Raw genomic sequence first — 15,394 nt, 5'->3', positions numbered from 1 at the left:
ACTCGGTTTACTAAGTAAACCGAGTCCAATTATATATATTAAAAAATCATACGATAACTCCAAATTTGTTATTGTGCCAGGTTGTAGTGCCAATTACTTATCTACTTATGCAATTAGCCAGGTTGCACATAGGTAGCCTGGTTATGTAAGTATATAAGTGATTTGAACTAAAAGCGAACGATTAAGTCGCCATCTTTTATTAAATTTAATAACTAGAATTCGTGGTAACTCGCGACGGGCATACACCTCGTAGAACATTGCTACAAGGGATATAAAAGTATCCTATGCATATCCCTCTGTAGCGACCTCGAAAACTACGACACTTGCTACTATGCAGTTTAGCAAGTCTGTCTGGCACATTTAAACCTCGTTTTTCTATTACACTTCGACTGTAGGTGTAATTATAATACTTTAAATATGGCCGTTAGCCTAAACTACGTTAACACATTGTATCTGTAAAGGTTTAACTCCTTCATTTAAGCCTTAAAATATTTTTTTAGTAGTCTAGTCCGAAAACGTTGCCGAGTGATAAAACACCACCGAACACTGATCGTGGGTTCGTATCTGACCAACAGGTTGGTCACGCGGAATTTTTCGGATTTTCTTCACGTTAGTAACACCTAAATTGGGGCCAGTTTCCCGTAAAAGTCCTTCCAGGAGTCATCCCTCGAAAGGAAAAAAGCGAATTTGATTTCCATAGCCGTTTCGCCAAACGAGCAGTCAAACGGAAACCGCAACAAACGCCATTTAAAAAAAATGGCGGTCGATACGGCAAATTCGTCTTTTCGTCCATTTATTTATCGAAAAGAAAATTCCTAAATTAATTAAAGTAATTGTAAGAACGTAACTAGAGAGTATTTTCTCTGTAGTTGCCGCTTTTGAATGTCTTTCTCGTCTCCAGAAATTTGTCATTTTAAATAGTAGCCAATCTCTTTCCATGGCAGAAAATCTCTCTGTAGGCATTAAGCTTCAAGTTAAGACATTAAAATTACTTTCTATTTAATAGTTTAAAATTTATTTTATTAAACGAAGCAAAGAAACGAAACGGCGTGATAAAAAAATTTCTGTTTCGGCAGCAAACCGTTCAAAAGTAAAAAAAAAAAAAAAAGTGTTTCCTTGGATGATAACGGCTCGATGGATTACAATGATCGGAAACGTTCGACTAACGCGGTTTACAAAATATCGAGTTTAGTGAGCTAGTAGCCATATTTGTTTTATAACTTTACGTCTCTGAACGGCACTAGATGGCATCTTTTTTTTTTAAAAAACTCTGTAGGCACTAATAGGGCCTCTTTTAGTAAGCCCATTATAGGTTCGGGCAGACTCACAATGGGGCGGCTGGGTGGTGAGGGACGAGGTCCGACATATCCGGATGGACCACACCCGAAAAATTCCTGGCACTTTTTCGACCCGTCAGGATTTGATCCCTGGTCCCCAGAGCGTAGACCGCCATCTTGACCGCTCGTTAAAGGCATAGTGTATTTCGTTCGGTAGTCTATCAGGTGGTGCTCTAACTACGGCCATAATTGATGTATATAAATGATAAAATTAATTAAGATCAAGTACTCATTCGATTTTATAGTTTTTTTTTCTGTTTTCTTTTAAATAAAATAAAAATTCGTACCTTTCCGGAAGTAGCATTGTCTGGTAAGGATCGTCCGTGGTATTTCCGGAAATTCCGTAAGGCGATATTACAACCAAATTATTAAATGCCATTTCGGTGCTGTAAATATAAAGAATTTATTAATATATATTTCCGAATACTTCGTAATAATACACTAAAATATATTAAAAATTCATTATTTCGACAATCTTGCTTTAGGGTCAAACCAATGAGGTGTTTCGTTTCATTCGTTCGTTAATATTATTATTGCGTAGGTATTATTTATTTGAAATATACTTTCAATGATTCTCGAAATTAAGCTATTTTTAAATACAGTGTTGCCTGGTACTTCAAATTTAATTCGTTCCGGGAGACCGTTTGAAGTCCGAATCAATTTTTCCCATTAGAAATAATTGAAAGTGAATTAATCCGCTCCCAGACCCTGCGCATTTTTCACCGTGCGGGCAGTTCGAACGTAGAAACATCGTTCAAACTCCGGGTCGAATTTTTTTCGAAAGTTAGAGTTCGAGCTCTAGACCGTTCGAAGTACGAAGTACCACATTACTATCGCTACTTGCATATTAACTACGTGTTTCCCTATGTTTAGTACATTTCTTAACGGAATTGAAAATATCAAAGAAATAGGTCCATTTCCACAAAACTATTATATCTTAATGGATATAAAATCTTACACAAAGGATTGTAGGAAATACAATCCAGCAACGAACTGCTTAACTTTCCCGGCAAAAAAGTTAAAATGCATGTGACATCATTTCTTACGAGATTTAATAATATAAAAAGTTTTTTATAATACAGTGGAACCCCGGTTAACGAACGTCCTGGTTAACAAACTTTTATTTTGCAAAAATTTTGTCTCGGATAACGAACTTAACGGCTTTTTGTGTCAAATTTGTAAGCTTTCCGACTTTTAGGGAAAATCAGTTAATCGTGTGTCGGTGATGGTCTAGGGTCCATTCGTATGTTGGTGGTGGCGGGGGAGACAAAGATGACAAGTATTTTACAGTGAAAATCGTTTATTAGAACGGGAAGATGCTTACATATTTGAGGTAGTTGGAAATGGCTTACGAACAGTATTTTCTCTCGGCACTGAGGAGTGGCGTATCGCTGGTCCTACGATAGTGCAAGCTGATCAGTCGTAGCCCCAGAGCGGACGAGATGGGTTAGCTTGGTCACAGAAGCGATGATAGGTGACAGAGCTGCAACGACTGGAGCGGTCCGCGAGACACAACACAAATTTTAGCGGGCACCTTAATCCAGATGAAGATGACGACAGATTAATCGCCATAGAATTTTTAGGAAAACTGCGTTTTGACCTTGAGATTCGGGGGATTTTATAGTATTTTTTCCTTGAATCTCACCTTACGATTAGTCCTGCGTCCCATTCCTCGCTTCCCGATTGTTTTCTTCTTTGTCTCCAGGTGAAAACCGACACTAGATCAGGTCACGAGAAAGGTTTGTTCCGAGGCGTTTATTTGACACCTGTTCGTCGACTCTGATCAGAGATTGTTGATAATTAGCCTATTGTTTCTGCTATCTGTCATTTTAAAACTTTAACGATCGTATGTGATGTTTTTATATCCTGTCAAATTTTTCCCCTTTTCCGAAAATTTAACCTAGATCGACTGTTTATGAGCACGTTTTCCTATATTTTCATTTAAAAAAAAAAACCCATTTTACAAATAAAATTACAAAAATACTGACGGCTAGAACGGATTAATTGTATTTGCATTAATTTCTATGGGAAAAATTGCTTCGGTTAACGAACGGACTCGTGGAACGGATTACGTTCGTTAACCGGGGTTCCACTGTAATTATAAAATGGCAAAAAGCTTAATTTTTAGGGTAGTGACGACTTATATATAATATTTAATTGTAAATGCTAATGAGTAACATCTTCATTAATTAGTCCTACCCCATTCTTGATAAGACAACACGCGATCCCTTCTACCACCCACTCCCTCGACCGTTAACCATGGATATGGATGCGACACTTCCATAGAAAACCATTCATATTTCTAACTGAACATTATCAAATATCGTTTTACATCTTTTTGACACGTAAAAATTGATAAATGAGGCATTTTATTTTTTATAATTTTTACAAACAGCAAAAACTCATCACTACCCTCAAAATTAAGTTTTTTGCCATTCGATAATAATTAAAAACAAAAAAGTTAAAAGTAAAAGTTTTTTCTTCCAATAGACTAGTGGTATTTATCACGTGTTTCTTAATTAATTATCCGCAATTAACAGAGACCGAGATTAAAACAGTTCGCTTTATTTCGCCTATTTAACAATGTATTTCGGATTGGTACATTTTTTAAAACTCTTTCAGCCCTGTGGGCTTCTTTTAGCAAGCCCATTATGGGTTCGGCAAGGCCCACAATGCGGTGGCCGGGTAATGAGGGACGGGGCCTATATATTCAGTCGGATCATCCTGAAAAATTCCTAGGGATTTTTGACCCATCTGGATTCGATCCCAGGTCCCCAGAGCAGTAGGCTGCCACCTTGACCACTCAGCCATCCGTCCTACGGATTAGTAATTTTCCAATTCCTCTTTAGGCTCACGACTTTAGTGTCTAAAGTTGTTGTCTACAACATAACGAACGAAAAGTTTAGTTCGTGTTAATATACTTTTCTTATCCAGAATGATGCATAGTGCACAATTTGTACACATCCTAATGGTGCAGTTTCTATATATTGATCTCTTGCACTTACTGGCATATTTTGTCTATTTTTTATGGGAAAATGCAACACTTCTTCCATTTCCCACAATTATTAGCCCCTTATTAGAAGGATTTTAATACAACAATATGGTTCATAACATGACAAAGGTCTAAATGTAGTTTTCCATTGTAAATATTTTCACAAGTTGAAACCAAAATGTCCAAAACCAGCTATAACTGTAATAAAACACAAGAACACTACTTATATTCTGCAAAAGAAAAAAACACTGTCCGAAAAAATCAAAAACGTACGGAGTATGGTATAGCTCAGACTGACCTCGGTACACTATAAATAAACAATTATATGACTGAGAGTAAAGCCCTTCGAAACCCAGTTCGTACTTATATTATAAAAATATACTTATATTGAGGGTTAAGTACTACACTTACCAGTTTAAACTCTAATCTTACCTTCTTTATAATAATTAAAGAAAATCTAGAAAATAGCTAAATTCGAAATAGATAAAATCAAGATTTATCACTTATCTAATTACCTAAATTTCAAAACTAGGGAAAAACAAAACAATCTAGATTTAGACCAGTAAAATAGATTCTACAGTGACAATTCTGCCCACGTGTGGTATAGACTTCAATATTTTGACTTAAGATGGCGGTCAATAGTACCCGTCATCGCCACTAAGAGCACTGTAACCATGATCACAGCCACTATGTAGTATTTTCTAGGTCACTGGGAGTCACTAAGCTTCAAATTGGGTGAACAAAATCCTGTTCCCCGTATATACAAACATCCATATATATTGAAAAGTACACCCAACTTTTCTGCTTGAGAAAGGTTTGTCAAGCAGAAAAGGTCCCGAGTCCAAAGATGTAAAAATCTTTAACTGATCGCCCATACTTTCCTTTTGTTACATATAACCAGAGCCGGCCCTACCATAGGGCGAAAGGAGCAGCCGCTCCAGGCGCTAAGTCCTAGGGGGCGCCTCAGTGGTAAAGAAAATTAAAGGGTGTAAATTTGGGGCAACCAAGGGCAGTGGCGTAGCGAGGGGGTGCAAGGGGGTTATCAAGCACCGGGTGCCACTCGCAGAGGGGCGCCCAAATGATCTCCAAGACAAACTATATGTCCTAGGTGGGGAACCTGCGGCCTCCGCGAGGTTCTTGTGCGGCCCTTTGCCACCTAGTACAAAAATGGTAGAGTTCGTTTCAAACAACTATTGTACATCAACGCCATGACAGTTGCGCGAAAAATCCCGCCAAAGACAGTCATATTGTAACATGACGTCAGAATACTAGTCTGAAACGGACTCTAACACGCATGAGCGAGGCTCTGGCCCACAGACCATCCGTTTCAGACTTGGACACTCAATGTTAATTTTTTAAACAGTTTTTTAAAAAATGTTAATTTTTTAAAAAACTGTTTAAAAAGCGCTAGCAGCGCCAACTACCTTGTCTAAGAAGTAAACAAAACTCGGTTTCAGATCTCCCATTTGAGTGTCACACCTTGCTTTGGCTTCTCTGACTCGCATCTCTCAACGCTTCCCTGTTGCGATCTTCAGCAAACTGTAGTTAACAGTGAGTGCTTATAACAGTTACACGGTTTTATTGTATTTCTAGAAAGTATACACTTTGTTAAAGATATTATTTGATATTCGTTTTTTTATCCATCATGTCAAATAGTAAGAGAAGAAAATTAGGTGATGAAAACAGAACATTTAATGTAGAATGGGAGTTAGATTTTTTCTTTACTGCTGAGAAAGATAAAATGATGTGTTTGTTGTGCAATACAGTTTTAAATACTTTAAAAAAAGCGAATGCAAATAAACACTATTTGACTCATAAAGAACATAAATATTTCGCTTTAGAAGGTGAATCACGAAAAGCTGCACTTCAAAAGTTGAAAAATGAGAAGCATCATCAGCAGGCATCTTTTAGTGCCTTTGTAAATCAAAATTCCGCTGCAGTTGCTGTTACGTATAAAATAGCACATATACTTGGAAAAAGGGGCAAACCATTTAGTGACATTGAAATAATTAAAGAATGTATTGTTGAAGCAGTGAGTATGTTAGATCCAAGAAATGTCGACAAATACAAACAATTACCTCTTTCAAGAAGAACTGTAACAGATCGACAGCACGAATTAGCGCAAAATGTAACAGAGCAACTTCATACAATTATACAAAATGAAGATGTTTATTTTTCAATTGCTTTAGATGAAAGCACTGATAAAACAGATTCGGCACAAGTTTTATATTTTATTCGTGCTATAACTAAAGATTTTCAATGTTACGAAGAACTACTTGCGTTGGGTACACTAACTGGAAGAACTCGAGGAGCCGATATTTTCGAAAACTTCAAAGAAGTATGTAATAAATTACAATTGAATGTCAGTAATTTAGTCAGTGTCTGCACCGATGGCGCACCTTCCATGAGAGGCAAAAAAGAAGGATTCGTTGCTTTGTTAAAAAAGGAAAACTTAAACTTGAAAAAATTGATATCATTTCACTGCATTTTGCATCAGCAAAATCTTTGCGCAAAATCTACCATTTTGCAAGACACTCTGGATAGAACCATTGCCATTGTCAACTATATTCGCGTAAATGCAATGCGTCATCGTGAATTTCGGCAGATGCTCTCTTTAGATGAGGAAACGTATAGTGTTGACCTACCATACTACTGCAAGGTTCGCTGGCTATCAACAGGTCAGGTTTTGATAAAAGTTTTGTCTTTACGACGACAAATTTTAAACTTTTATCAAGAACAAGGAAAACAATGTGATCTATCAGATGAAGTATTTCTCAGAAACCTTGCATTTTTGTCTGATATGATGACAAAACAAAACAATTTAAATATTTGCCTGCAAGGTGAAACGAGGTATATTTATGAAATGTGGCAAAAGATCCAAGCGTTTAGAAAAAAATTATCATTTTTCAAAACATTGCTTTGTCGATCGGAAATATCTGCACAACACTTCCCGGAGCTAGCTAAAATGTTAAATGAGCAGAACTGTGAAAATAAAATATTCGATGAATATGTAGGTGTCTTGGATTGTTTAATAGAAGAGTATACTAATAGATTTTCTGATTTTGACGAGCACACTCCTGCTATGAAACTGGCATTTGAACCACATTTAATAGATATATCCGAGGCTCCTGCAGAACTACAAATGGAGTTAATTGATTTAGGGGAAGATAGTATCATCAAATCCCTTTTTAACGCTAAAAAGGATCCCATAGAAATCTGGAAAAATGCTGTTGAATATCCATGCCTTCGAGAACATGCTCGCCGTTTACTTTCCTGCTTCGGAAGTACCTACTGTTGCGAGACAACATTTTCTCTCATGTCAAAAATAAAAACAAATTTAAGAACGCAAATTACAGATGCACATTTAGAGGATCAATTAAAGCTGTGTGTTACGAAGCTTGATCCAAATATACAATTACTGTCAAACAAAAAACAAAGCCAAATAAGTCACTAACTTAGTGAATAAAAAAATATTTTTTATTGTATTTTTTTATGATATTTTTATATTATTTTATATGTATATTATATTTAAAATTTTGTAGTATTATATTTTATTTTTTCTATATAATGCAATAAATTGTTAAATCTATAGAAAAACTATAATAATTTCACAAAAGTCACTTTCTTAGGTCAATCAGCTTATGCGGCCTCTCTTATTGCTGCCTAATTTAAATGTGGCCTCTAATGGTAAAAAGGTTCCCCACCTCTGCTATATGTGTTTCTGGAGGGGGCGCCAATAAAGTGTCGTGCCCCGAGCGCCAGTTATGTTCGCTATGCTACTGACCAAGGGGGCGCCATAATAGGATCTCGCTCCATCCTAAAACTTGCCTCGGGCCGGCACTGAAGCCAGGAAAGTAAAAATGAGCCACCAACAACGAATCTAACCCAAAGTAGAAATTTTAAGAAATTGTGAAAAAAAAAAGAAAGGATAGAAATGCGGAGATATTAAACTGTGCCATGTTCTTGTATAATCTTTTTCTTCCTTAAGCAGTGGTCACACCTAGCGATTTTCAGCTGTGCAACTGCAACATGCACGAGTTGCGCACGTCTTGTCACGGTCATAGATTGAAGAGACATGTCTCTCTAATATGTGGTTGTGGTCACATTCAGGTTGTTGTTAAGCTCTGCTAAATAATGCCATTGAGTGTGTTGCTAAACCTGGAACATACAAGAATTTACCTTTTGCTTAAAAAACTGAGGCAATTAAGAAATGGAAAAGAAAGTAAAGAGAAAATGTAATATTGCTGAAGAATAAGGGATACTGACAAACACTAAAAACTTCAAAAAGTTAGTTTAATTTTTAATAACAAATAAGATTATTAGTGTCCCTTCACATTAGATTAAAAAGATTTAACTGCATATCATCAGTGTAAAAAAATTATATATGAGTTGAAAAATTATTTAATTATATATTATATACAATTGGCTTAAATAAACTTACTTAAATATTAATTGTTCCAGTACACCTAAAGCAACTTCAGAAGCTCCTACTATAACTATTCTGTGATTGATGTTTTTCTAATTAAAAAAATTGGCATTTTAAAACTACAAATCTGTTTTAAGTCAGTAAATTTAAAATTGAATTTATTTTACAGCTCCTTTGTTTAATTTAGTAATTAAAATCTTTTTCTCATACAATTATTGAAACATAGACTGGACTCACCTTTGGTTTCATAGATAATTTCCTACTGAAATGATACAGGGCAAAAGGAGTTTCCTGAGATTCTTCTTCTGACTGATAATTAAATTCTTTTGGTTTTACTGGTTGAAACTCTTCCAGAGGAGAAATCAATGCATTATATTCTAGACTCTGTTTAAAACAGCATTTTTAAATTTATTTCCTTTTAGTGTAATTATAAACATAATTAATATCATAATTTGTCAATTGTAATTCAAACCAGCCAATAATCAGTACTCAATTCTAAAATTTATTTTCCAATATTCTAATAAATATTTGAGATCTTTAGAGCTACCAATGATGCTCCCATTGAAATGTTTGTTTTCACCTATTATTATATTATTAAATTTTCCTCACATAATTCTTATTTCTACAAAATAAATAAATAATTTATGAATATTCTATACACAGTTCTACTTGTATTTATATAAAATTTTTTTAACATTTTAGATTTAATTTTGGCCAACATTAATACTTTAGACCTGTGTTTCCAACCTTTTTACATTAGTGACACACACTGAATTTAATAAGATTCCTGAAACACACCCTAATTTTTAAAGTAAAAATGTTTAACATTTTAAATTATGGTTGATTTTTAAAAAGTTTTGAAAATATGGAAGTTAAACTTACCAAAACAAAAACTTGCAATTTTACAAATACACAATAAAAATAAAAACACTGTTTGAATCATTGTGTAAAGAGCTAGTATTTGTCTTTAAGTTGGTTCGGCTGCAACATTTATATAAGCTCCAAAGAGTTGGTATGCTAGCATACACATACATGCATGCAATGTTTGTGAGGGGTATCATGCCACAAATTTTGCAATAATCAGCATTTTAGTGAATACCTCATTCTTCCCTCAGATGGTTGGCAGTAAAACTACAAAAAGATAAATGAAATTTTTAAAAATATGGTATTTAATATTTCTGCAATACACTCAAGGAACTCTCGTAACACATGTGTGTTGTGGCACATGGGTTGGGAAATACTGCTTCAGACCATTAATATTAAAAACTTCCATATTTTCATTTGTATATTTGCACAGTATTTATTTGATAATCTATTAAGCAAAGCAGTAATATATTTTATAATGAAAATACATGTGGCTAAGTAGCACACAATGGCATTACTGAGAGATTCCAAACTAAAAGAGTTGAAATATCAACATTGTGAATAAAAATTCAAATTAAGATAACACATAATTTCTTTATTAATTCCAAACTATTACAAGATTTTAAGATAATTGATGTATTCTAGATAAATATTTATAGAGTATAATGAGATTATTATTCATACCAATTGTGATATGTCGTTTATCATCATTCACTTATATTAATTGCTAACTGAAAATAAAATCTATAAAAAACTTAAATTTTAGAAATTCTTCTTATTGTGCTTAACTTTATTTTATTACATTACAATAATAATATTGAAAGTAAATATTAAATGAGATTTTGTTATCATACACATTACTTTATAAATAAGAATGAATTAGCCACTCAGCTGAATTAAGCAATCAATGCACCTTTTAACAGTGGGTGAAGTTTAAAAACGTTAACATTTTTGACCTGGTTAATAGGCTATCTATATGCATGTCAGGCCAAAAATGGAATGATTCCATTTTGAATTGTCTACACCCAAATATTGTGGTCATACGCCATAATTTTATAAAGTAATTTTATATATAAATAAATAAATATATATATATATTGTGGCTACACGCCATATTTTAAACCGTATGATTTGTATATTTATCTTCACTTCACCTTCATCTGTCCTATTTGTTTACTCTTCTATAATGTTATCTTCTTCCCATTGACTTTAGTGTGTGGGTGGACTGAGAGGAAAGCAATGAATGGAAGGCTTTTGTGAGAGGATGTGAGTGGACTAAGATGAGAGGAGGAACGAGGGGGAGTTAAGAAGGGGGAGAATGAAGGGAGTGAGTGGAGAAGAGAAACAAAGGAGAGACTCAGAGTGAGAGAGGAGTAGAAAGGACGTGAGACTGAGGAAGGAAGGGGAAGAAGGAAAAAAAAAGGAAAGTCTTCCCTGTAACTTCAGCATCGTATAGTGAGAAAAGAAAAAGAGAACTTTGGAACAAGAAAAGAAAAAGGAACTTAATTGAGAGGAGGTCCAGCATCGTATCGGATAGGTGACGACCCGGGAACTGGAAGAAAAAAAAGGGATGAACTTTGCGAGAAACGAGAGGCATCAACCATTGCAAGGAGCACCAATTACCAAGTTTGGGTACCCTCTGTCCTATCTCTCGTCTTCCAAACCTATTTTATTCAATACTAACATCTAGAAATAAGAAACTAGCATAAATTACTTAGTTTAAGGAATTGGTCAGTTGGTCCGGACTGAAACTACACACGCACTTTCCTGTCGCGTATTATATTACTTGGTGGTTCATTAAATGTGCGTCTCGTTCGGTGGATATAGAGTGAAGTTGGTATCCTTTGTAACCTGCATCAACCGGGCAAGTAAATAAACTTTTTTGTATTTTTAGTTTAATTAATTTCGTTTTGTTTGTCTATTTCTCGCCCTTTGGTCTTACAATATATATATAATATAATGGAAAATGAAAGAATGGGAAATGAAATATATATACATATATTTAATTTCCCATTCTTTCTCTGTCCTTTGTTCTCTTGTACTCTCCTTTCTGGAAACTTCTGTCTGTGGGTGGCAACTACTCGTTTGAAAGACAAAAGGAGCGGGTTAGCCCGGAGGCGCTAAAAGGAAGATAGAAGGGTCATTTTTGGCGGAGACGTCGAGCTGGGAGGACGTTTTTTCATGGAAAGGGTCGAGTCGATCTCGAATCACCAAGAAGAGGGCAAGAGCGAGTAGGTCTAAGAGCAGATACGAGAGAAGAATCGTCGAAGTATGCTAACGTGAGAGTCCTCCGGAAGCTTACCGGGAAACCTGAAGTGAGAAAGGAAAAGTTCAAACTCTATGATCATCGGACTTCGTGTCGTCCAGCAGAGAGATCTACATTGCAACTCCGACTATAAAGTTACTAGCTAAGTTGGGTACCCATTCACATTCAGTTCTATCCTTCCCTATAAAATTAGTAGTTCCTAGATAATTAGTTGTAAGTCTGTCGTGCTTAATTTTGTAACGCCACGTATTTTTGTAAAGCTGTTCCTTTGTCGCGAGAATTCGGGTCAACATTCCTGTTCGAGTTAATATTCTAGACATTTTGTTCAAGGAGTTGTCAGAATCCAAACAAAATCCTGTAAACTTATTGAATACTGGTGAAAAATTAAAGAATTTCCTTTGTCTTATCATATCTCTTTGTGAGACTCATTTTTCACCACGTGCATACACAACAATATAATCCATTAACTGGATCAAAAACATTAGCATTTTTTAAACTGCACCCACTGTAAAGATGCATTGATTAATTCAGCTAACTATATAAAGTAAATACTGTAATAATAAATTTTATTTTTAAGACCATAAAAATATTACTTACTGTATTAATTGTATGAGTAGGATAGATGGTATAATGCAATGTCATTTTCTTTGTAATACGTAAAATTTCCTGAATTGTTCAGAAAAAAAAAATGATATAACACACATTCAATTAAATTTTATCTTAATTTTTTTAATATCAGTTTTACACATACTTCTTATAAATAAATAATAAATTCATAATAGCATAATTCTTGTTATTATGAATCCAAATAAAAACTTTAAAACAGAGATCATTTACTTATTACTTCACACAAAAGAGAGGGGGCAGGCATAAGAACTATTGTGACCAGGAGTGGAATGTTCATACTGCAATCATGTCACATTTGCAATGAACATTTAATCTATTTTTGAATTAAAGTATAAGAATATGATAATATTTCATTAATTCTTATTAATGACTTTCCTATCTATTGTAATATGAGACTCATTGTAAGCTTTATATCAAATCTTGAATGGAGCTGAAGTATCTGAAACCTATCCCAACAAATGCAAATGTGTACCTTTGTACTATTATTTTTGTGCCAATATTTTGATGATAGTTTGCTATCATGTTCAACAAAACTGCAATAGTGTTCAAATAAGTGCAACCGAGACGTGTCGCGACCATTAGATGAAGAGAATTCTAGATTCCAATTAAAAATTTAGAAGGAATCAAAGAGGTAGCATGACAATGTAAATTTAACTAAATTTGACATTGCAGTTTATGAAACTTGCTCATTAACTAGTCAAATTCTTGTTTAGACATTAATCAATATATGTGTTCTACACGGCAAGTCTAAGTTTGGCATGCACTAACAGTGTGCAATGGAATATCTTGTTTTCTTTTATATCAGATTGCTTACATAATTTCTTCATGGGAAAAAGAGTAAAATATGTGATATATAATGAAATTGTAGTTTCTGAGGGGATAGTAATTATTGGTGACAGCATTATCATGCTGTCACCAATAATTACTTCGGGTTTACGATCGGGCTTAAAAATGTCTGGAATTCCATCTGAACTAATACATGAATGACTCCATATTAACTTTTTGAAAGATTTTGAGTGGTATTATTATTATTTACCACTTTTAGTTCTTTTTTCATGAATATTTCCATTTATTGAAATGTTTTTAAGATACAAATAAATTTATTAGATTCAAATAGAACCAATAACATTTTTTCTATCCAACACTGAATCAAGCTCAAACTGTTGACAGATTAAGATTGTACTGTACTTGTGCATAAATCAAATCTGTATTTTATAAATTCATTAACAACCTTAACTAGAAGATTAGAAATATCTGTCTTGATACTATTCTTGTTATACATTAACTGTTGCTATAAGGAAGCAAACATTTGGAAATTATAATATTCCAAAAGCTTTTTCTACAGAAAATATTTCATTCTCTTAATAATTTCATTTAAAAAAAATTGATATATTACTATTTGTAACTGTGACTAATTTAAGTAATGTAGACAATATAAAATATCTAAAGTATGTACAATTTGACAATAATTTAAAAAATTGAAGTTATGTGTTGCCTTCTTCAAGACTTCTTGGTTAGTTTATTAATACAGTGTGAAATGTCATACATTTTCTGTCACAGTTATCAAAAACATAGAGAATTATAATTCAACCAAAATTAAGACATTAGATTTATTTTAAGTGCCACTTTTCAAACTTTACTAAATAAACTCCACATCTTGCCTAATCTATTGCTTCATAATCCAACAAAAGCACTATGCTCATATATTTATAAGGATAATGCTTTGTGATTATGACACATCAGCTATTAATTAATCAATATATTTAATAAATATTGTTAGTTTAATATAAACTAAAGCTATTATAAAGCTTTAAATATAGGACTAGCAATTTTATAGCTGTTAACATGACAATCACAAATGCATAAGAATCAAAAATTAAGACACATTTACCTAAGTGTTTATTTGTTACCTAAGCAATGTGACTAACTGCATTGTTCTAAGATCTCTCAGTCTTATGACTAGAGAAAGTTTGGAAGTTTTTATATTTTAACTCTAAAGAATTATTTATAATTACATTATAATTAATTACTGGTATAGAGGTAATGGCATACTGTACTTATGAAAAAACTAGACTAAATTTAAAAACAATGATACGATAGTTTTACACAAAAGTAAACCTGTAGAACAGAGTATGCACACATCAAATAAAACAGCATTAGATTTTTAATTAAATATGGAATGTTTTAATAACAATTTAATGGGGTAAAATAAACTTAAATACAGATATATTTTCAAACTTGTTTTTATCAATTAATAATTAACAATTTGATTATTTTATATGTATTATAATTTAAATAACTTAACATGAAAAGACTGTTTCTAAGAATACCGTATATATATATATATTAAATGCACCCATACCTTTAAAAACATTCTGGAAAAGTTTCGAAACATTGGAACTAAGAGACAGTGGATCACATGTCCATAGTCTTTGTCACCATGATACTCAAACTGCATAAAGTTTTCTAAAAAGTAATGTAGATTGATAGTATCCAATTCATCCTTATTCCTCAATACAACTATTCCTATTATCTGATTAATATTCAAAGCAACCAAAGCGTGCAATTTTCTTCTTCTCTGTAATGATTTATAAAATATATAAAAAATTAAATTCATAAATTTATTATTATTATGTTGAGTTTAGTGAGTTTTACTCGGTTAACACCGGTGGCTGTGTACTATGCCGGACCAGAGTCAAGGCATAGCAACCAAAACAAAACTAAAATTAAATAAGTGTGTCAGTGTCTGTATTCAGGAATTTCCTAACAATGTGGCATGTATTCAATATAGTGGCCTTCTGTAGTGTTATGTATGTATTTCTACTCAATTCTAATGTTCCCAGGCTTTTGTGTAGTGTGTGTGGTATCACACCTGTACAGGA

At 33.5% G+C, this 15,394-nt stretch overlaps 1 protein-coding gene across 5 annotated transcripts in view; it reads right to left on the bottom strand.

Annotated features, from left to right (window-relative positions):
* LOC111618085 (cilia- and flagella-associated protein 61-like) overlaps positions 1–15,394 on the bottom strand; it is a 55,672-nt gene that overhangs the window by 10,152 nt on the left and 30,126 nt on the right. For all 5 annotated transcript variants that reach the window (XM_023359523.1, XM_023359522.1, XM_023359520.1 and 2 more), the window contains exons 12-16: positions 14,875–15,090; positions 12,483–12,551; positions 8,993–9,139; positions 8,771–8,847; positions 1,625–1,723 (exon numbers count right to left, since the gene is read on the bottom strand). In XM_023359523.1, coding sequence (XP_023215291.1) covers positions 1,625–1,723; positions 8,771–8,847; positions 8,993–9,139; positions 12,483–12,551; positions 14,875–15,090 — 608 coding nt within the window. The remainder of the gene's footprint in view (positions 1–1,624; positions 1,724–8,770; positions 8,848–8,992; positions 9,140–12,482; positions 12,552–14,874; positions 15,091–15,394) is intronic.

The sequence above is a fragment of the Centruroides sculpturatus genome, unplaced genomic scaffold (genome assembly GCF_000671375.1).
Source record: "Centruroides sculpturatus isolate CEXI.00-Female unplaced genomic scaffold, Cexi_2.0 scaffold155, whole genome shotgun sequence".
Taxonomy (NCBI): Eukaryota; Metazoa; Arthropoda; class Arachnida; order Scorpiones; family Buthidae; genus Centruroides; species Centruroides sculpturatus.
Note: the sequence above shows the minus strand (reverse complement) of the source record. Positions and strands in the feature narration are given on the sequence as shown.